The following is a 14,925-nucleotide window of genomic DNA, read 5'->3' as shown; positions in this document are numbered from 1 at the left end:
ATACATACATGTATGTGTGTGTATATATTTACAAATGTGTAAATAAATTTTATTTAATATCATGTATATTTGAATCATTACATTCTTATAACAGTTTAACAATAAGATTTATCAACTACATATAACTATTTTTAAAACTCACATTATTTTTAAAAATAAACTTTACTAAATATTTAACTAATTACTACATTATAACCATACCGGCCTAAAGTAGGGAAAATATGACACTTCTTTATTGATGGTGCCATTGACAACCACATGTGCCCATTTAATTCAAAATTGATATTTCAATTTTGCATAATAAAAAATAAAAAGAAAAAGGAAAATAATTGTAATACAAAATGCAGTCAACGTAACGAACTGGGAATATAGAGTGACAGTTTGTGAAGTATCATTCACGCGCCACCGCTTTTGAAAGATTACCCGGCAGCAACATGAGTCCAGAAAACCGCCAATCGCCACCGTTGGAGCATGTACACGCCACCAAGCGGAGACGCACTCTGAAATTCGAGCAGCTTGATGAGAATGACAATCGAACAAAGAGTCAAACGGCAACGATCACCGAAACCCTAACCTGGAAACCCGACCAGTGTCGAAACCCACCCACTTCAAATCGGTTCGAACCAATTCGTTCTTCTCGAAATCGATACAAACGGCGGAAACGAAAGCATAAGAGCGTCACAGATGATCATCGCCAGTGGACCTTCTCTTCCCGAGATCTTTCTAAATTTAAAGGTACAATATTTGGCCGATTGATATCTCAAAAATGAAACCGTTATTATCATTTAATCAGAGAATTAATTTTAAACTTTTTTTTCAATACTCTGCTTGCAGGTAAATTTGTGGTGGTTTCATATAACATACTTGGTGTTGAGAATGCATTGAAGCATCCAGACTTGTATGATAAAGTGCCACCAAAATTCTTGAAGTGGGAGAGGCGGAAAAAGCTTATACGAGAAGAGATGAGTAGTTACAATGCGAGCATATTGTGTTTGCAGGCAAGTTTAATCATTGCATTTATGTTAACATGGTGTAACAGGCCAATGCAACTTTATTTTCGTTAAATATGTAAATTTTTCTTGACTGATGAGGCTGAGGCAAATGCTGCAAATAGTTGTCTATTGAGTTAAACTTTACTAAAATTATAAATCGCTGTTGTGGGTGCAGGAGGTTGACCATTTTGATGATTTGGATGATCTTCTACAAATGGATGGGTTCAGAGGTGTTTACAAGGTATATGGAAATATCATACGGACTTGGAGTCCAGCAACTATATGTTAATTGATTTGATTAACACAGATGATGATTTCTATGTACTTCAGGCTCGCACAGGTGATGCGAATGATGGGTGTGCTATATTCTGGAAAGAAAAACTGTGAGGATTCTCAGCCCGCTTTCCAGCTGTGAATTATTACTAACTGCTATGTATTACATTAGTAATTGATTTGATTAAGAATTTCACATCTACATCTAATATGTTATAGATGTTTCACTGTAGCCAGAGATTTGCATACTAAGTTCATTACAGAAGAATATAATTTGCTTTTTTAGCATGCTTTTGGATTCTTATACCTGAAACTGAAAGAGATTTTTGGATAAAGCGAAACTATCACTTAGGAATCTGGATCTCTCCCTCTTTGATCTGAGAGTAGCTACAACCACTGCAAAATGTTTATAATTTCTTACCAGCATCTTGTCCACAGATTTTTTTTTTTAATTTTTTTCTTTATCAATATGCTTGTGTAAGTCAGTCATACACTTGTTGCAGATTTACCCTTTTGCATCAAGAGAACATAGAGTTCCAGAACTTTGGCCTCCGTCACAATGTTGCACAACTTTGTGTTTTAAAGGTATGTAGGGTTACATATGTTGCCATGTTAATTTCTTGTGTTTCTTTCCTGGGCCTTTAACATGCACTAGGAATGAAAACAGTTTCTTAAATGGTTATACTTCTGAAAGCTCTCATTCATGTTGGATGAGATGGCAGTCTTGGAGTCATTTTCTGTTTCTCCTCATCTCTGAAAATCTCATGGATTCAATTGTTTAGTTATCATTGATCGGCTTTATCTGTTAAATTCAACCGTTTTAAACACTCCACGAGACCCTGAGATGACATGGATTCTCTCCTGGTAAAGCAAAGACTGCCACAGGCCTGGCTTTTCATCGTGACTGGATCTCTCTAGTTACAACTCAATCCATAATATCTTATCCAACATCCATCCTAAACAGCTTCCTCTTTTTTTTTTTTTAATCACTAAGCACTTCTAATGTTTAGTTTAAAAGTGTTGCAAATTGGAATTCTAGTAAGAATAATAATAATAACTCAAGGAAATTAAGTTTATACGTGAAAAATATTTTTTCTTCTTTATTCACTTTGTTAACAGTTTTTGAATCTCATTCTTTGAGCATAGTTCCCGTTTACTGGTTTTATTCATTGCCATCCAGATACATAGACGGAATCTTCAAGCTAAGCAAGACTCATTTCCTTTTAATTTTTTTATTTATTCACTGTGCGTTGCTAGATATTTATTCCTTATGTCTGTTTTCAGGAGAAAAACTGGTCAATGGTAGATTTTTTGGCAAAGATAATGTTTTAATGGTTTACTCATTAGTCTTTTTCTTTCTTAATAATTCAGATGAACCAAAGTTTACTGGAGTCTGCAGAAGAATCATTATTGTAAGCTCAAATCTGTTCTGTTATTTCTACAAAGAAAAAAAACATTGTTCAGCGTATCCACAATGTTTACTATTCAACCACCCACCACCCATTTATAGTTCAAAGCCCGTGGTTCCACTTCCCTGTAACTGTGGATTAAAATCCACAACACCTCAATCTCAAACATAACCTTATGGCTGGTGCATTTGGTATGCTAATTCTTGACATGAAAGGGGCTGTGTTTGAAAGTTAGCCTCTAAATTATTCAGTACTTCTTTTTTCTTGTTATTGCATCACTAACTTGATTACTGAGATGCATATGTTTATACAGGTCTATGGTCTCCCAAAGTCAAAGCTTAGTGGTTGGAAATATACATGTGCTTTTCAACCCAAACCGTGGTGACATCAAGCTAGGACAGGTACTCACTGCCCTGTTCATTTTTTAGAACTGAAGTTCCTGCAGCATGAGGCTGTTCTCTTTCGTAACAACATGCAATTTACATGAGGGACTAGGAGCTGGAAAAAAGTTTGGATTCTTAAAGCCTCCATTAATTCATTGTAAAATGAAACTGAGAAATCAAACTTTAATGTAATGTTCAGATCATAATGACAATGATGGTGCACATCTCATTTTATAGAGAAACTACAAGTGGCAAAGATAACTTGCACCCTTTTCTTTCTTGCCTGACTGCTGCTGCTGTCTAGCAGGAAAATTAGTCAGCTACCTTAAACTGTTATCCTCCTTATCATGCAAATTTAAGGCTGTTACTTTTTACTTTATTTTGATTGTTTGTCTAACCAATCAAGAAATAGAGTACGTTCATAAATTATGAATGAGACAACATTGTATATGCAAGTTCCAATACTTATTTTATGGGTAGAAAAGGTAAATATGGAACTCAAGTGAGAGAAGAAATCTGTATTGAACTCAAACTGGTGAACTAATAGATAATCATTGTTACAGCCAAATACCTGAAAACTGTGGAAAATCTATAAAGCATTTTACTATAGAAAACATTTTCTTCCGTTGTTTCTCTGACACATAAAAAAAATGTCATAAGTTTCCTTTGCATGCTTGTATAAACATGCTTCTTTTTTCTTTTGTGATGGTTGAGGCATAAAGGTTTGCATTTATTATAAACCATAGGGTTATGTTGCCAGTTTTTTGTCACCAGGGGATAGGAAAACAAAATCTCTATTTAAGTCTTTTTGTTTCTCATATCATTGAACTTGGTGAGGTTTTGACATCATATGCAATGGTGTAGATACGATTATTTCTAGAGAAGGCTTACAAGCTTTCACAAGAATGGGGTGGCATTCCTGTTCTACTTGCTGGTGACTTGAACAGCAGTCCAAATGTAAGATCCAGTATTGTAATTTTTGATTGACCAGCTTTAAATTACCTTTACTATGTGCTTTTTAACTTTTAAGATCTGTGACCATTTTATGACCTCAGTTTTATTTCATCTCATCCTCAGAGTGCACTTTATCAGTTTCTGGCTTCCTCTGAGGTGAGAATGAATTCTTGGGCAGTTTCAGACCTGTAGCTACTTAGGTGACTTGCATGGCACCAAGATCCTCTTCGCTGTACTTTTGTTTGGTTGGTTTTGTTAATTTTTGATATTTATGTAGTTGTTGCAATTTGCTACAGTTGGATGTTTGTCAGCATGATCGCAGACATATTTCTGGCCAGTTTGCAAAATGCAGAGACATTGAATTTCAGAAAAGGAATTCAACTAGGTAGATTTCAGCTTTCTAGTTCCCTTTCTACTAATTATTTTTTGATCCTAAAATTAGCTTAATGTTTACAGAAATCTTTGACAAATATTTATTTGTGGTTATCAGTGATTGTAATGAGAGCAAAGCTTTGAAGTTTGTTAATGAAACTGTTGATGGGATGATGTAGTCTGCCAGTCTGGTATAGTCTTAGTTGATTAGATGTTGGAGCTGTCTGGCCTTTTTAACTTATTGATGCATGTTGGATACAGTGATTGGATTTCTATCTCAAGACCATTATTATATCAATGGACTGACGTAGAATTAAGGCTTGCAACTGGCTGCGAGGGAGTCACTGAACTTCAGCACCAATTAAACCTCTGCAGTGCATACTTTGGAATTCCTGTGAGATGTCTATCATTTACCTTGCTCTTCTATGTTTCTTAAGCATTAGATTCTACAACTTGTTTGGGGTTCTGCAATCTACTCAATTTAATGACAAAAGTTGGTTTTGCTGAATACCAATAAAGGCACGTCTCATGCAGACAGAAATAATAATGGGAATCTATATTGAGGAGAATATCTATGATAAATTTGTATAAGTTTGTGGGTATTGACTGCAGAAAAACCAATAAATGTAATTCTTTACATGCTTTTCATCAGAGTAACTTTTGTACCTTCTTTTCTTTTTTTCTTTTTTTCTTTTTTAACATGTACCATGGTTAAACCTTCAGGGTAGCCACAGAACGAGAGACAATCTTGGAGAACCCTTGGCGACATCATATCACAGCAAGTTCATGGGAACTGTGGATTATATTTGGTAGTTCAGTTAAATTTTATCTAAAATAAGAATTAATTGTTTGCACCTGAAAATTTTCACTGATTAGGGTGAATTATGTAGGCACACAGAGGAACTTGTTCCTGTAAGAGTTCTTGAAACCTTGCCTGTCAACATTTTGAGAAGAAATGGAGGACTTCCTTCTGAGGTACTTATTCATGTTTATGAATATCAATTTCAAATAGTAACGCCTTATGTCCCTCATTTCATCATAAATTTTCAGAGACCTTAAATAAGAACATATTATAATGTTTAATAGATTTAAATATGATTGTTGTGCACATTCCCTGGCCCCTGCTGAGTCACCTGTCTTAAGAGATAGACTAAGTCAGAGAGACATCAAGCATGGATGCAAGTTTTGCAACATGGGCCATACCTCATCTAATGGAATATTACTTAAATTTGATGAGGTGCAACACAGGTTGCATTGGGGAACTTATGTAACCAGTTTATGAAATTTGAGCTTACTTCTATTTTCAACTCTTTTTACTCATTGCCAGTTATTCAAAATTGGCAGTGCACTATTGTGGGATGAATTCATATCTAGTGAAGTGCTAGAAAATTTATATATAATTACAAGTTAGCATCTTAAAACATATCTGTATTCCATCTATCCGGATATATGATCTTGTCAATGTAGTTTTTATTTTATACGTCTGTGTAATATGTGGTCATGTAACTTGGTTCCAAACCAAGGACTGAATGCAGTTGGTTTGTAAGATTTTGACTATAATCTCTAGGCACCATTAAAATGGAATCAAACTGTTTCTAGTATGCCATATTGGTACTTGGCAAGCTTATTCTTCATTTCTTTTAGGAATCATGCTTATGGAAATGATAAGATTATGGTGTAATCTTTCTACTGTTATCAAGGTTTTATTTTACTTTGCAGAGGTGGGGCAGTGACCATCTTGCGCTTGTGTGTGAACTGGCCTTTGCAAACAATGGTGATGGTACCTGATTACAGGTCCAATTCAAATCCTTTACCAGCATGTTCACATGGTGAGAAGCTTTGGTTCCGTAAAGAGTTCCAACTGCATGGGGGAACAGCTTCTTTTGGCAAGTTGCATTACCGTAAGGTAACAAAGGCAATGTTTATGGAGTGCATTTTAAGGTAAACTGTGCTTCAATCCACTTGGGAGATTTGAGTATCAAAGTCTTTTTATCTTCATAGTTCTAGAAAGTCGTATCCAATGTAATATATTGTACAAGTAGATATAATTAGGAGAAGTAAAATTTTGATGCTTCGTTCCTCATTGAATTGTTCATAACGTTTAATGACTTAACAAAATTGGTTATGAAAAATAATCAAGTTATTCAAGTATTTTATTTTTAGTATGCAAATGCTTCCTACTGTTGATTTTTGAGGCATTTCTGAGTTGAATTTTCTCATGCACTTGGAATCCCCATTGGAGCATTCCTATATTTTGACTTTTGACATCTTCATGAAGGTTGTGGCATGGAGTCTGCTGATGATTTGAGCCGGTCGCAGACGTTGGCCACGCAGTTGCCCAGTTGTTGAAAAATCCTTATTTGTTTATGCGGCTGGTGATGGTCCTTGCACCTAACCCTATTAATTAGTAGGACATTTAGTCAAATAATTATGATTAACTTTTAGTAATTTAGTCTTTTTTTCGGGAAAAGTAGGAGAAAAGACCGCGAAATTCAATCTTGCTTTTTGTTCTAGAAAAGCAAAGGTAAATTGATTGAACAGAACAATCAGGATCTAAATCAGTTTAAAAATTGTCTTTTGGCTTGGTCTAAAGATAGGACTAGAAGTTACGGTAAAAAGTAAGATAATGGGACAATTATGTATTAAAAGCCAAAAAAAAATAAAAATGATCTATTATATGTATTTCCAGCCGAAGATAAAGACTAGCACAAATTTCCCATGCTTCAAAGCTAATCCAAAATGATTTCCCCCTCAACATTTATTTGTGATTATGAGCTTAATGGTGCTTGTACAAGATTAGGGATGTTTCTACTTCTTTCAACCAAACTAATTTCCCGAAGACTTGAGAATCTTGAGGGACCATGATTTGACGGGGCAGCTCCAAGATTGGTATTTGGTTTTTGTCTTGATTTTTCCACATGGAAGGTACCGAATTAAAAAGGGTAAAGAAAAAAACCACAAATAAAATATCTTTCATTTTCAATTGCCACGATTGATTTGCAATAACCCACTATTGAATATGATGTATTATTATTATTATTATTATTGCGCATACTTGGAAGTAGGGATGGCAATTGTACCCGCAAACCCGCAAACCCGCCCGCCAAAATCCGCCCGTTGTGGGTAATTTTACCCGTTGCGGGCGGGTTTAGTATTATAAATTAAAACCCGCACATGGATGCGGGTGGGTTTGGTATTAACCTTATATCCGGTGGATACCCGCATGGATATCCACCAAACCCGCAATATTTTTTTTAAATATTTTTAATTTAATTTTAATCTAAAAATGTATAAAGAAAATAATGTCATTAATTAAATTACCAAATAGCCAAAAGCTCAAAGTTGTGTATGTGTGTATGTGGCCTATATCCTATTCTAAAGTCATAATCTAAAGAAAACTAAAGGCATTTTCCTTCGAATTAGTATTTGAAAATATTAATCTTAATTATTATTATAAGCATTGTGTTGGATGGGTGCTTATGGTGGTGAATGAAATGAATATCTTCTCTTGGAGCTTGTTTTAAATGATAATATGAAATGTAATTATTATTTTTAGATACTAGTTTGCGTTTTTTAAATGGATTTGTGTAATTTATACTTAAAATTGAGAATTTGTGTTGAATTGATGTGGAAATTTTAATTTTTCATTTACATTATTTAAATATAAAATTGAGTATGTTATATGGAATTTGAGGTTATTATTATAAATTTATATATTAAACATTTGTGATTTTAAATACGAAAACTCGCAAAAAATCCGCCGGATACCATTGCGGGTGGGTTTTTTTAAAAAAATTAAAACCCGTTGCGGGTTGCGGGTGGGTTTGGTAATTTAAATTTTGTGCGGGTTTGGGTTTGGTAATGGCAAACCCGCTGCGGGCGGTGCCCATTTGCCATCCCTACTTGGAAGTGCCTGTAATATTTTTAAATTGATCTGCCCATGGAAATCATCATTATTCATTATTTTTTAAACAATGAAAAGCACGTTTAACGACCACATTCAAGGCTCAAAGTCCACTCTTTTCTTGCATAACAAGTGATCATTCTTTCCATTAGTTTCTCCGCCCGCCGCCGCATCACTGTGTGTTTTTTTTTTTTTTTTGGGCATATCTTTTTCCAAGCAACAGTGATTTACTACATACTTTTCTTGAAGCAAAAACTACATAGTTTTCTTTAGTCCTTGCACAAAAAGTTTCTATTGTATATTTGTTCAACACTTGCATGCCAAATTTACTCGAATGTTGTTAACTTTTCTTGCATAGCCGCTTTACTTTTGTAAATTTGAATCCATTGTTTCCAAGATCAACTCAGAAGGAATGTTTTTGTTAAGAGAATTCAGTGGGTCTTAATGTCTCATTGAAATCTCAAATGCTGAATAGAAAATGAATAATGGAATGGAGCAAAAACTAACCAAGCGCCTCTATATAATAAATTTCTCACATTTGTAAATAAATATATAATATGTCACTCGTATCTGTAGCAGCTAGTGCAGGGAGAGACAAAAACTTCATTCACTATAATCTCCCTGCCAAAAATATGACAAAACCCCAAGAACTCTTCATCAAGTTCTTGAGTTTTATTAACCATATGTACTTAATAATTAATCCTCAACTGAAAACCTTAAAAGCATGTTAAGTCCAGAGTTGCATCAGCCCAAGCAAAGTCTTCTAGCATATGATCGAACTTAGACAAACCAGTAACCTTGCTGATTTCCGATTCACACACAGAAGGATCTTCAGAGAAACTGTAATCAAAACCATCATAATAATGTGCGAAATCAGCCTGGAATTGTGTATAAGGATCCAATAACCCCAGTTCTTTTGTGACCGATGGTGATAGATATGGCGCTTCCAGCAAATATGAAATAGGTTGCTCTTCTTTAAGATGTTGCTCCACATTGCAAATTTCCTCAATTTTCTCGATGTTGTGATCTTTTGCAACCTTCTCCACATTGCATTTGTCATGAAACTTCTCCTTGCATGCATCTTCTTTTTTTATTGGACTTTCAAGCTCATTACCAAGTCTGATAGAAGTACCGACATCGAGCACAGATGATGGGGACAGTGGAGACAATGAACCACTGGTGTTGTCTCCACCGGTCCGTTCATACACAACAACAGTAGATGAAATGGACAAATTCTTATCCTTCTTTAGATCACCTTCACACATGCTCTCGAACTCATGCTTCTTCTTCTGATAAGCACTGGAAGCCTCCTCAGCCGTATTAAAAGTACCTAGCCATAATCGAACCCGTCGGAATGGATCTCTAATCTCTGCCGAGTACTTGCCCCATGGTCTTCGCCTAACACCTTTGTAGATTGTTGATGACCTTTGAGTTTTCTTACTCTCATTTTTCTTATTCTCGTCAAACTTAATATCAACATCATGTTTGCTTTGATCATCATTAAGTTGCAAAGCAGTTTCTTCACTTGTTTCAGAAGAAAAATCTGGAAGTGAAATCTCTTGAATACAACGCCTAGCACCCGGAAATTGAGTTCTCTTTCGATCATAGCACTCATCCTCTTCACTCGAAGAATCTGTGGCCTCAGGATCGTGGTATATGATGCGAACTTTCCTCATTGATGACAAATTTTTTCCTTCTCTTTTTGGCATTTTTTTACTCTTGCTATCATTTAAATCTTCTTCATCCAAAATTTGCCTTTGAAGGCTAGGCATTTTGTAGGGAAACTAAAGTTTATAGACTCCAAAAAGAGAACCCTTTGAACACCAAAAAGCAAAAACTAATGCCAAAAAAAAAAAATTGAAAATTTTCAACAATTTTAAACAAACTTGAGTATCAAGAAAAATTCAAAACCCAAAACCCTTTAAATCCAAAGTCAAAAGGGTACAATGTAATCTTAAGCAATCCTCAAGGCACTGTGAAAGAGAAGAATCCCTGCAATACAGAAATAAAAAACAAAACAGAACATAATTAAAAATCCCAAAACCCATCTCATGAATCATTGAACCTAAAACCCATCTCATGGATCATGAATCCAACTCACACACAATTGCAAATCAACAGTATGCCAGCCAAAAACAAACATACCCTTTTGACCTTGATTGCATAGACAAAGTGAAGATCCTCTGTTTCTTTTGGCTCTGTTTTTCCAGAGACCAAGATTGCATGCAAAGGATGAAGCAGCAGCAGCAGCAGCAAAGAGTGATGATAATTAGAGAGTTATTTGTAGAGAACCAGAGCTTCTTGAAAGCTCCAGTAGTTGACAGATGATGAATCCCAGAAGACATAAATCCTCTGTTTTCCTTTTATTTTTCCTCTGATTTCTCCGGAAACAAACTCCACCTTCCCGTCCAGGCCTCTTAAGGGAAAGGAACTGAAACAATCAATAGCCAAAATCAAACCAAAAATTCCAAAATAATCAAACGATACGTACCAATAAACCCAAAAGCTTCGGGATTTGACAAGATTTGTTTCCCAAAATAAAATATATCACAATATCAAATAGTAAACAGAATAAAAATAAAAAAGACCGTAAATTTATCACTTACCCCAAAGAAATCTTCGACCCCTTTAATGATTTAGCTGCGTGTTTACAATCTCTTCTCTCTCTCTCTCTCTCTCTATATATTTTGTGAAGCAATGAGACTTTGATAGGAGTTGTGGCATGCAGTGAACTAGGTGTACTACGACTGCTTCAATCTCTGACTTTATACTTAGCACATGCTGATTGTACTCGCACGCTTTCAGTGTGATTTTACCACCTCTGGAGGGCATTTTCGGTAGAATGGCGGCGGTCTTGTTATGTGAAATGACATAAACAACCCTTTGGTCGGGTATCGTGTAGCAACTACTCCTTCAGTCTGAACTCTGTACTCAGCACATGCTGATTGTGCTTGTACATTTATGGTGTGAGTTTACCATCTTTGGAGGGTATTTGCGGTAGAATAATTAATTACTGTCTCGTTTTGTGAAACGATCGGTTGGAGGTAGCGTGTCGTGTTGAGATACGCTTGAATCTTGATGATGTGTTTCATGTCGCTTGGCTCTGACCAAGCGGGAGGCTACTTGTTTTGTCGTATTTAAATTAAGACTAGTACTTCATTCAATAAAAGAATAATTTTTAAAAATCTCCCTAAAGATTTGAATTTGTTGCAAGTAAATGGCGAGAATTAATTTATTTATAAAACACTTTCTACCGTCAGTTAATTTTAACATTGACCATTAGTTGATCATGTAAAGATAATATTATCCTTAACAATAGTTTGTAAACGAAAATAACTAAAAAAAACTAAAATTATTGGTGCGAAAAGTACAAACCCTATTTTTTGACAATTTTATCCTTCTCAATTCTAAAAATTTATAATATCATAGGTAAAAATTATGACTATTTCATTTTTAAATTTTTAATTTTATCTTTCTTGTAGGAATTTTAAGGAAATATCAATAATTTAAAGAGGATTTTTTAATTTTTTAATTTTAACTTTTTTATAGGAACTTTAAGAAAATATCAATAATTTAAAGAGGGTAAAATAGCTAATAATTTTAGTTTTTTTTAGTTATTTTCGTTTATAAACTATTGTTAAGGATAATATTGTCTTTGCACGGTCAACTAACGGTCAATGTTAAAATTAACTGACGGTAGGGGATTTTTTACAAATAAATCAATTCTCGCCATCTACTTGCAACAAGCCCAAACCTCAGGAGAGGTTTTTAAAAATTACCCTTCAATAAAATAAAGAAAGGCTTCATTAATATAAATTTGGGGTATAAACTTTATATTTTTAGTTAATATAGAAAGAGTTAATTTTAGATTATTCTCGTGAATTAATTATTTTTAAATCACTCCATTACTTTTAAAAATTTTAATTTACTCTCCATTTTTATTAAGAAAATTAAAAAAATCATCGACGCACATTTCTTTTTCTCTTATTTTTTCAGTTTCAATAAAAAAAAAGAATAATTTGAGATTTTTAGAATTTAAATATAGTTAATTCCTAAGAGAGCAATCTAAAATTTATCCATATAGAAAATCACACGGTCCAAGTAAAATGTAATACGATTGCATAAAAAATTATGTACGTCTAATTTTAGGGTGGATCTATTTGCGCTATGAAAATTACTTTGAATACTATATTACTTTGTGCAGTTGTCTGTTGAGTTTAAAAATTTAAATTTTATTATGTATACTCATTAAAATGTCCAAAATGTACTAACTTAAACCATTTAAATTAATTTATTGTAACAACATGAAAACTATTATAAACAACAAAGTTAGAAATAAAAATTAGTATATACTTACAACGAACGTAATCAAGTTAAGTTATAAACAAATTCTAACACAATTTTAACACTTGCAATTCATTTTTACTCTCATTTCTTTGCTTGCAATAACAATTGGAAAAAAAAAATTGTCCAATTCACAAAAGAAGCTAGGAGATGCTGCTACTGGTTGCAGCAGTTGAATTTTCACTTCCTTTCCGTCTTCCGATCTTTTTTCTTTTTTTTTTCTTTTTTTAATTTAAACCAAAAGGCAGATATATGAACATCTTGATATAGATTGAATAATGAATGCTCAAAGTAATTATATTATATTAACTCATAATAAATTATCCTCAATAGTAATTCTTATAATGGGTATTTTTGTAATAAATTATGTTATCAAAATACAAGTGTTCAAAGTGTAAATAATCCTACCTTTTCATAATATGTTGGGCTATTTTATTTGTACAGTCTTCTTGTTTGTAATTTGTACCCAATCTTTTTCACTTTAAAATTCTAGTCGATTGAAACTATGATTAACGAAATTCCTCTTTTTCTCAAAAACTAAAATGTTATACTATTTATTCATATTTTGTACATTTTTTTTAATTTCAAGTCTATTTTTTTCATATATTGATATTTGTATATTATAGTTGGACTTAAAGAATAAACGCCACCGAATAATTGAAATTGATAAATCTCTCTGCAATATAACTAATTTTGTGATCGTACTTTATTGTAACTAAATGTAATGAGTAGGCTACTCTTGAACTTGTAGACAAACAAGACCTAAATCAAGAGAAAAGTCAGAACATTCTTGCTACGTGAGTCATTGAGTTTTGACTTAGTGGGCAATTAATTAGCATTATTGCCGGGTTCTTAGCCGTTAATGATGCTACATCAACTTTAATATATCATTTTTCTTCCCAACTTTCCACCAAGTTTGATATGTTAAAAGTTAATGAACTATCACTTCATTTTTATTTATCTAGTCTAAGTTCCTATTTAGAATTGAAGTTAAAATATTATAAGCCAATTATTTTATAGGTTTAAATAAAAATTGTATTTGATAATTTTTTTAAAAGCTATTTATTTCATATATTTCTTCATTTTGACTACAACTTTAGTAATAAATTGGGAATTACTTTTTATTTATTAAATAAGATATCATACTTTTTTTAAGTTCTTGTTATAACCTTAATATTTTAACAAAAAGATAATTATATCTTTTTTTTCCATAAACTCTAATATTTACATTAAAGATATTTTAAACATATGTTTATTTTCCCCATTACATAATAAATTTTGGAATAAAATTTATCAAACACATTTACTTTACTTTTTAAACTCACAGTTACCATAACAATAGAGTTTATCAAACAGCAAGCTACTAAAAAGGTAAGAATTCAGTAATGAACTTTTTTTTTTTTTGGGTTGAGTATTAAATAAGTGGTTATTTGATAAGTAAAATATAAAAATGAAATTAAAAATAAAACTTGATCAATGATTCATTGCTCAACAAATACTCAACTCAGCACTGAATCATAATCCCTCTTTTAATCAGATATTTATTTCATCCGCGTAATACAAGCAGCTTATTTCATCAACCACAACAATCACAAGCTGGCCCTAACTTTGATTAAATTCATAATCCCTCTTTTAATCAAATATTCATTTCATCCGCGTAGTACAAGCAGCTTATTTCATCAACCACAACAATCACAAGCTGGCCCTAACTTTGATTAAATTAAATGAAAAATGTATATACTAGGATCACAAACCAATTGCCATAAGCTTAACATTAAAAAAAAAAAAAAAAAAACACACACACACATGATAATGTGAAGGTAAGGATATTTGCCTATTTGGTTTAATTTTATTCGTTTTTTTTAAATCAAACATTCTGCCAGCTTAATAGGTTTGTCAAGGGTATGCCTAGGTACACTGACGAGAAACCATAATTTTGTTTAATGGGACGAAATGTAAGTTAGGGGAGGTCAAAATTAAAAACATGTAAACATAAGAGGTCAGAACATAATAATTTTTTAGCTAGGAGGCTTAGCCTCTAGCCTAAAAAATATATATGCCCATGGCCTAGGTAATTGCCCAATTAGGCAGGGGACACAGGATCCTGAACGTTTATTTTTTCCCCCTCTTATTACTTCTCTTTATTTAATGAGTGGTTAAGATTAGGTCTAATATTTAGTTTATTCACCTTATTTACAACGTAAGCCAGTCTTTTTAACTAAATTATAAAGGCAAGAAGAGAGAAAAAGAAAAAAGAAGAACAAAGAGAAGATCCTAATCCTTAATCGGGTGGC

General features: G+C 33.1%; 2 protein-coding genes across 3 annotated transcripts; one reads left to right on the top strand and one right to left on the bottom strand.

Moving 5' to 3' along the window:
* The first annotated feature begins 320 nt into the window (after nt 1–320).
* On the top strand, nt 321–6,944 carry LOC18046214 (carbon catabolite repressor protein 4 homolog 5). Of its 2 annotated transcripts, XM_006440899.2 has the most exons (15): nt 321–735; nt 835–998; nt 1,168–1,233; nt 1,323–1,375; nt 1,769–1,850; nt 2,637–2,677; nt 2,988–3,075; nt 3,922–4,014; nt 4,135–4,167; nt 4,308–4,396; nt 4,645–4,777; nt 5,107–5,192; nt 5,274–5,358; nt 6,103–6,324; nt 6,662–6,944. In XM_006440899.2, the coding sequence occupies exons 1-14, from the start codon at nt 435–437 to the stop codon at nt 6,169–6,171; spliced, it is 1,383 nt and encodes a 460-aa protein (XP_006440962.1). In that variant the 5' UTR covers nt 321–434; the 3' UTR covers nt 6,172–6,324; nt 6,662–6,944. The 2 variants fall into 2 exon arrangements, with proteins under 2 accessions (XP_006440962.1, XP_024044518.1); XM_024188750.1 differs by lacking the exon at nt 4,135–4,167.
* Nucleotides 6,945–8,778: 1,834 nt separating this feature from the next.
* On the bottom strand, nt 8,779–11,009 carry LOC18046213 (ethylene-responsive transcription factor ERF118). The gene is made up of 3 exons (XM_006440898.2): nt 10,894–11,009; nt 10,433–10,718; nt 8,779–10,279 (listed from the first exon to the last, which is right to left on the bottom strand). The coding sequence occupies exon 3, from the start codon at nt 10,057–10,059 to the stop codon at nt 9,004–9,006; it is 1,056 nt and encodes a 351-aa protein (XP_006440961.1). The 5' UTR covers nt 10,060–10,279; nt 10,433–10,718; nt 10,894–11,009; the 3' UTR covers nt 8,779–9,003.
* Nucleotides 11,010–14,925: the final 3,916 nt, after the last annotated feature.

Source organism: Citrus clementina, unplaced genomic scaffold, assembly GCF_000493195.1.
Source record: "Citrus clementina cultivar Clemenules unplaced genomic scaffold, Citrus_clementina_v1.0 scaffold_3, whole genome shotgun sequence".
NCBI lineage: Eukaryota > Viridiplantae > Streptophyta > Magnoliopsida > Sapindales > Rutaceae > Citrus > Citrus x clementina.
The sequence above is the reverse complement of the archived record's forward strand: the minus strand, read 5'-3'. Positions and strand labels throughout refer to the sequence as shown.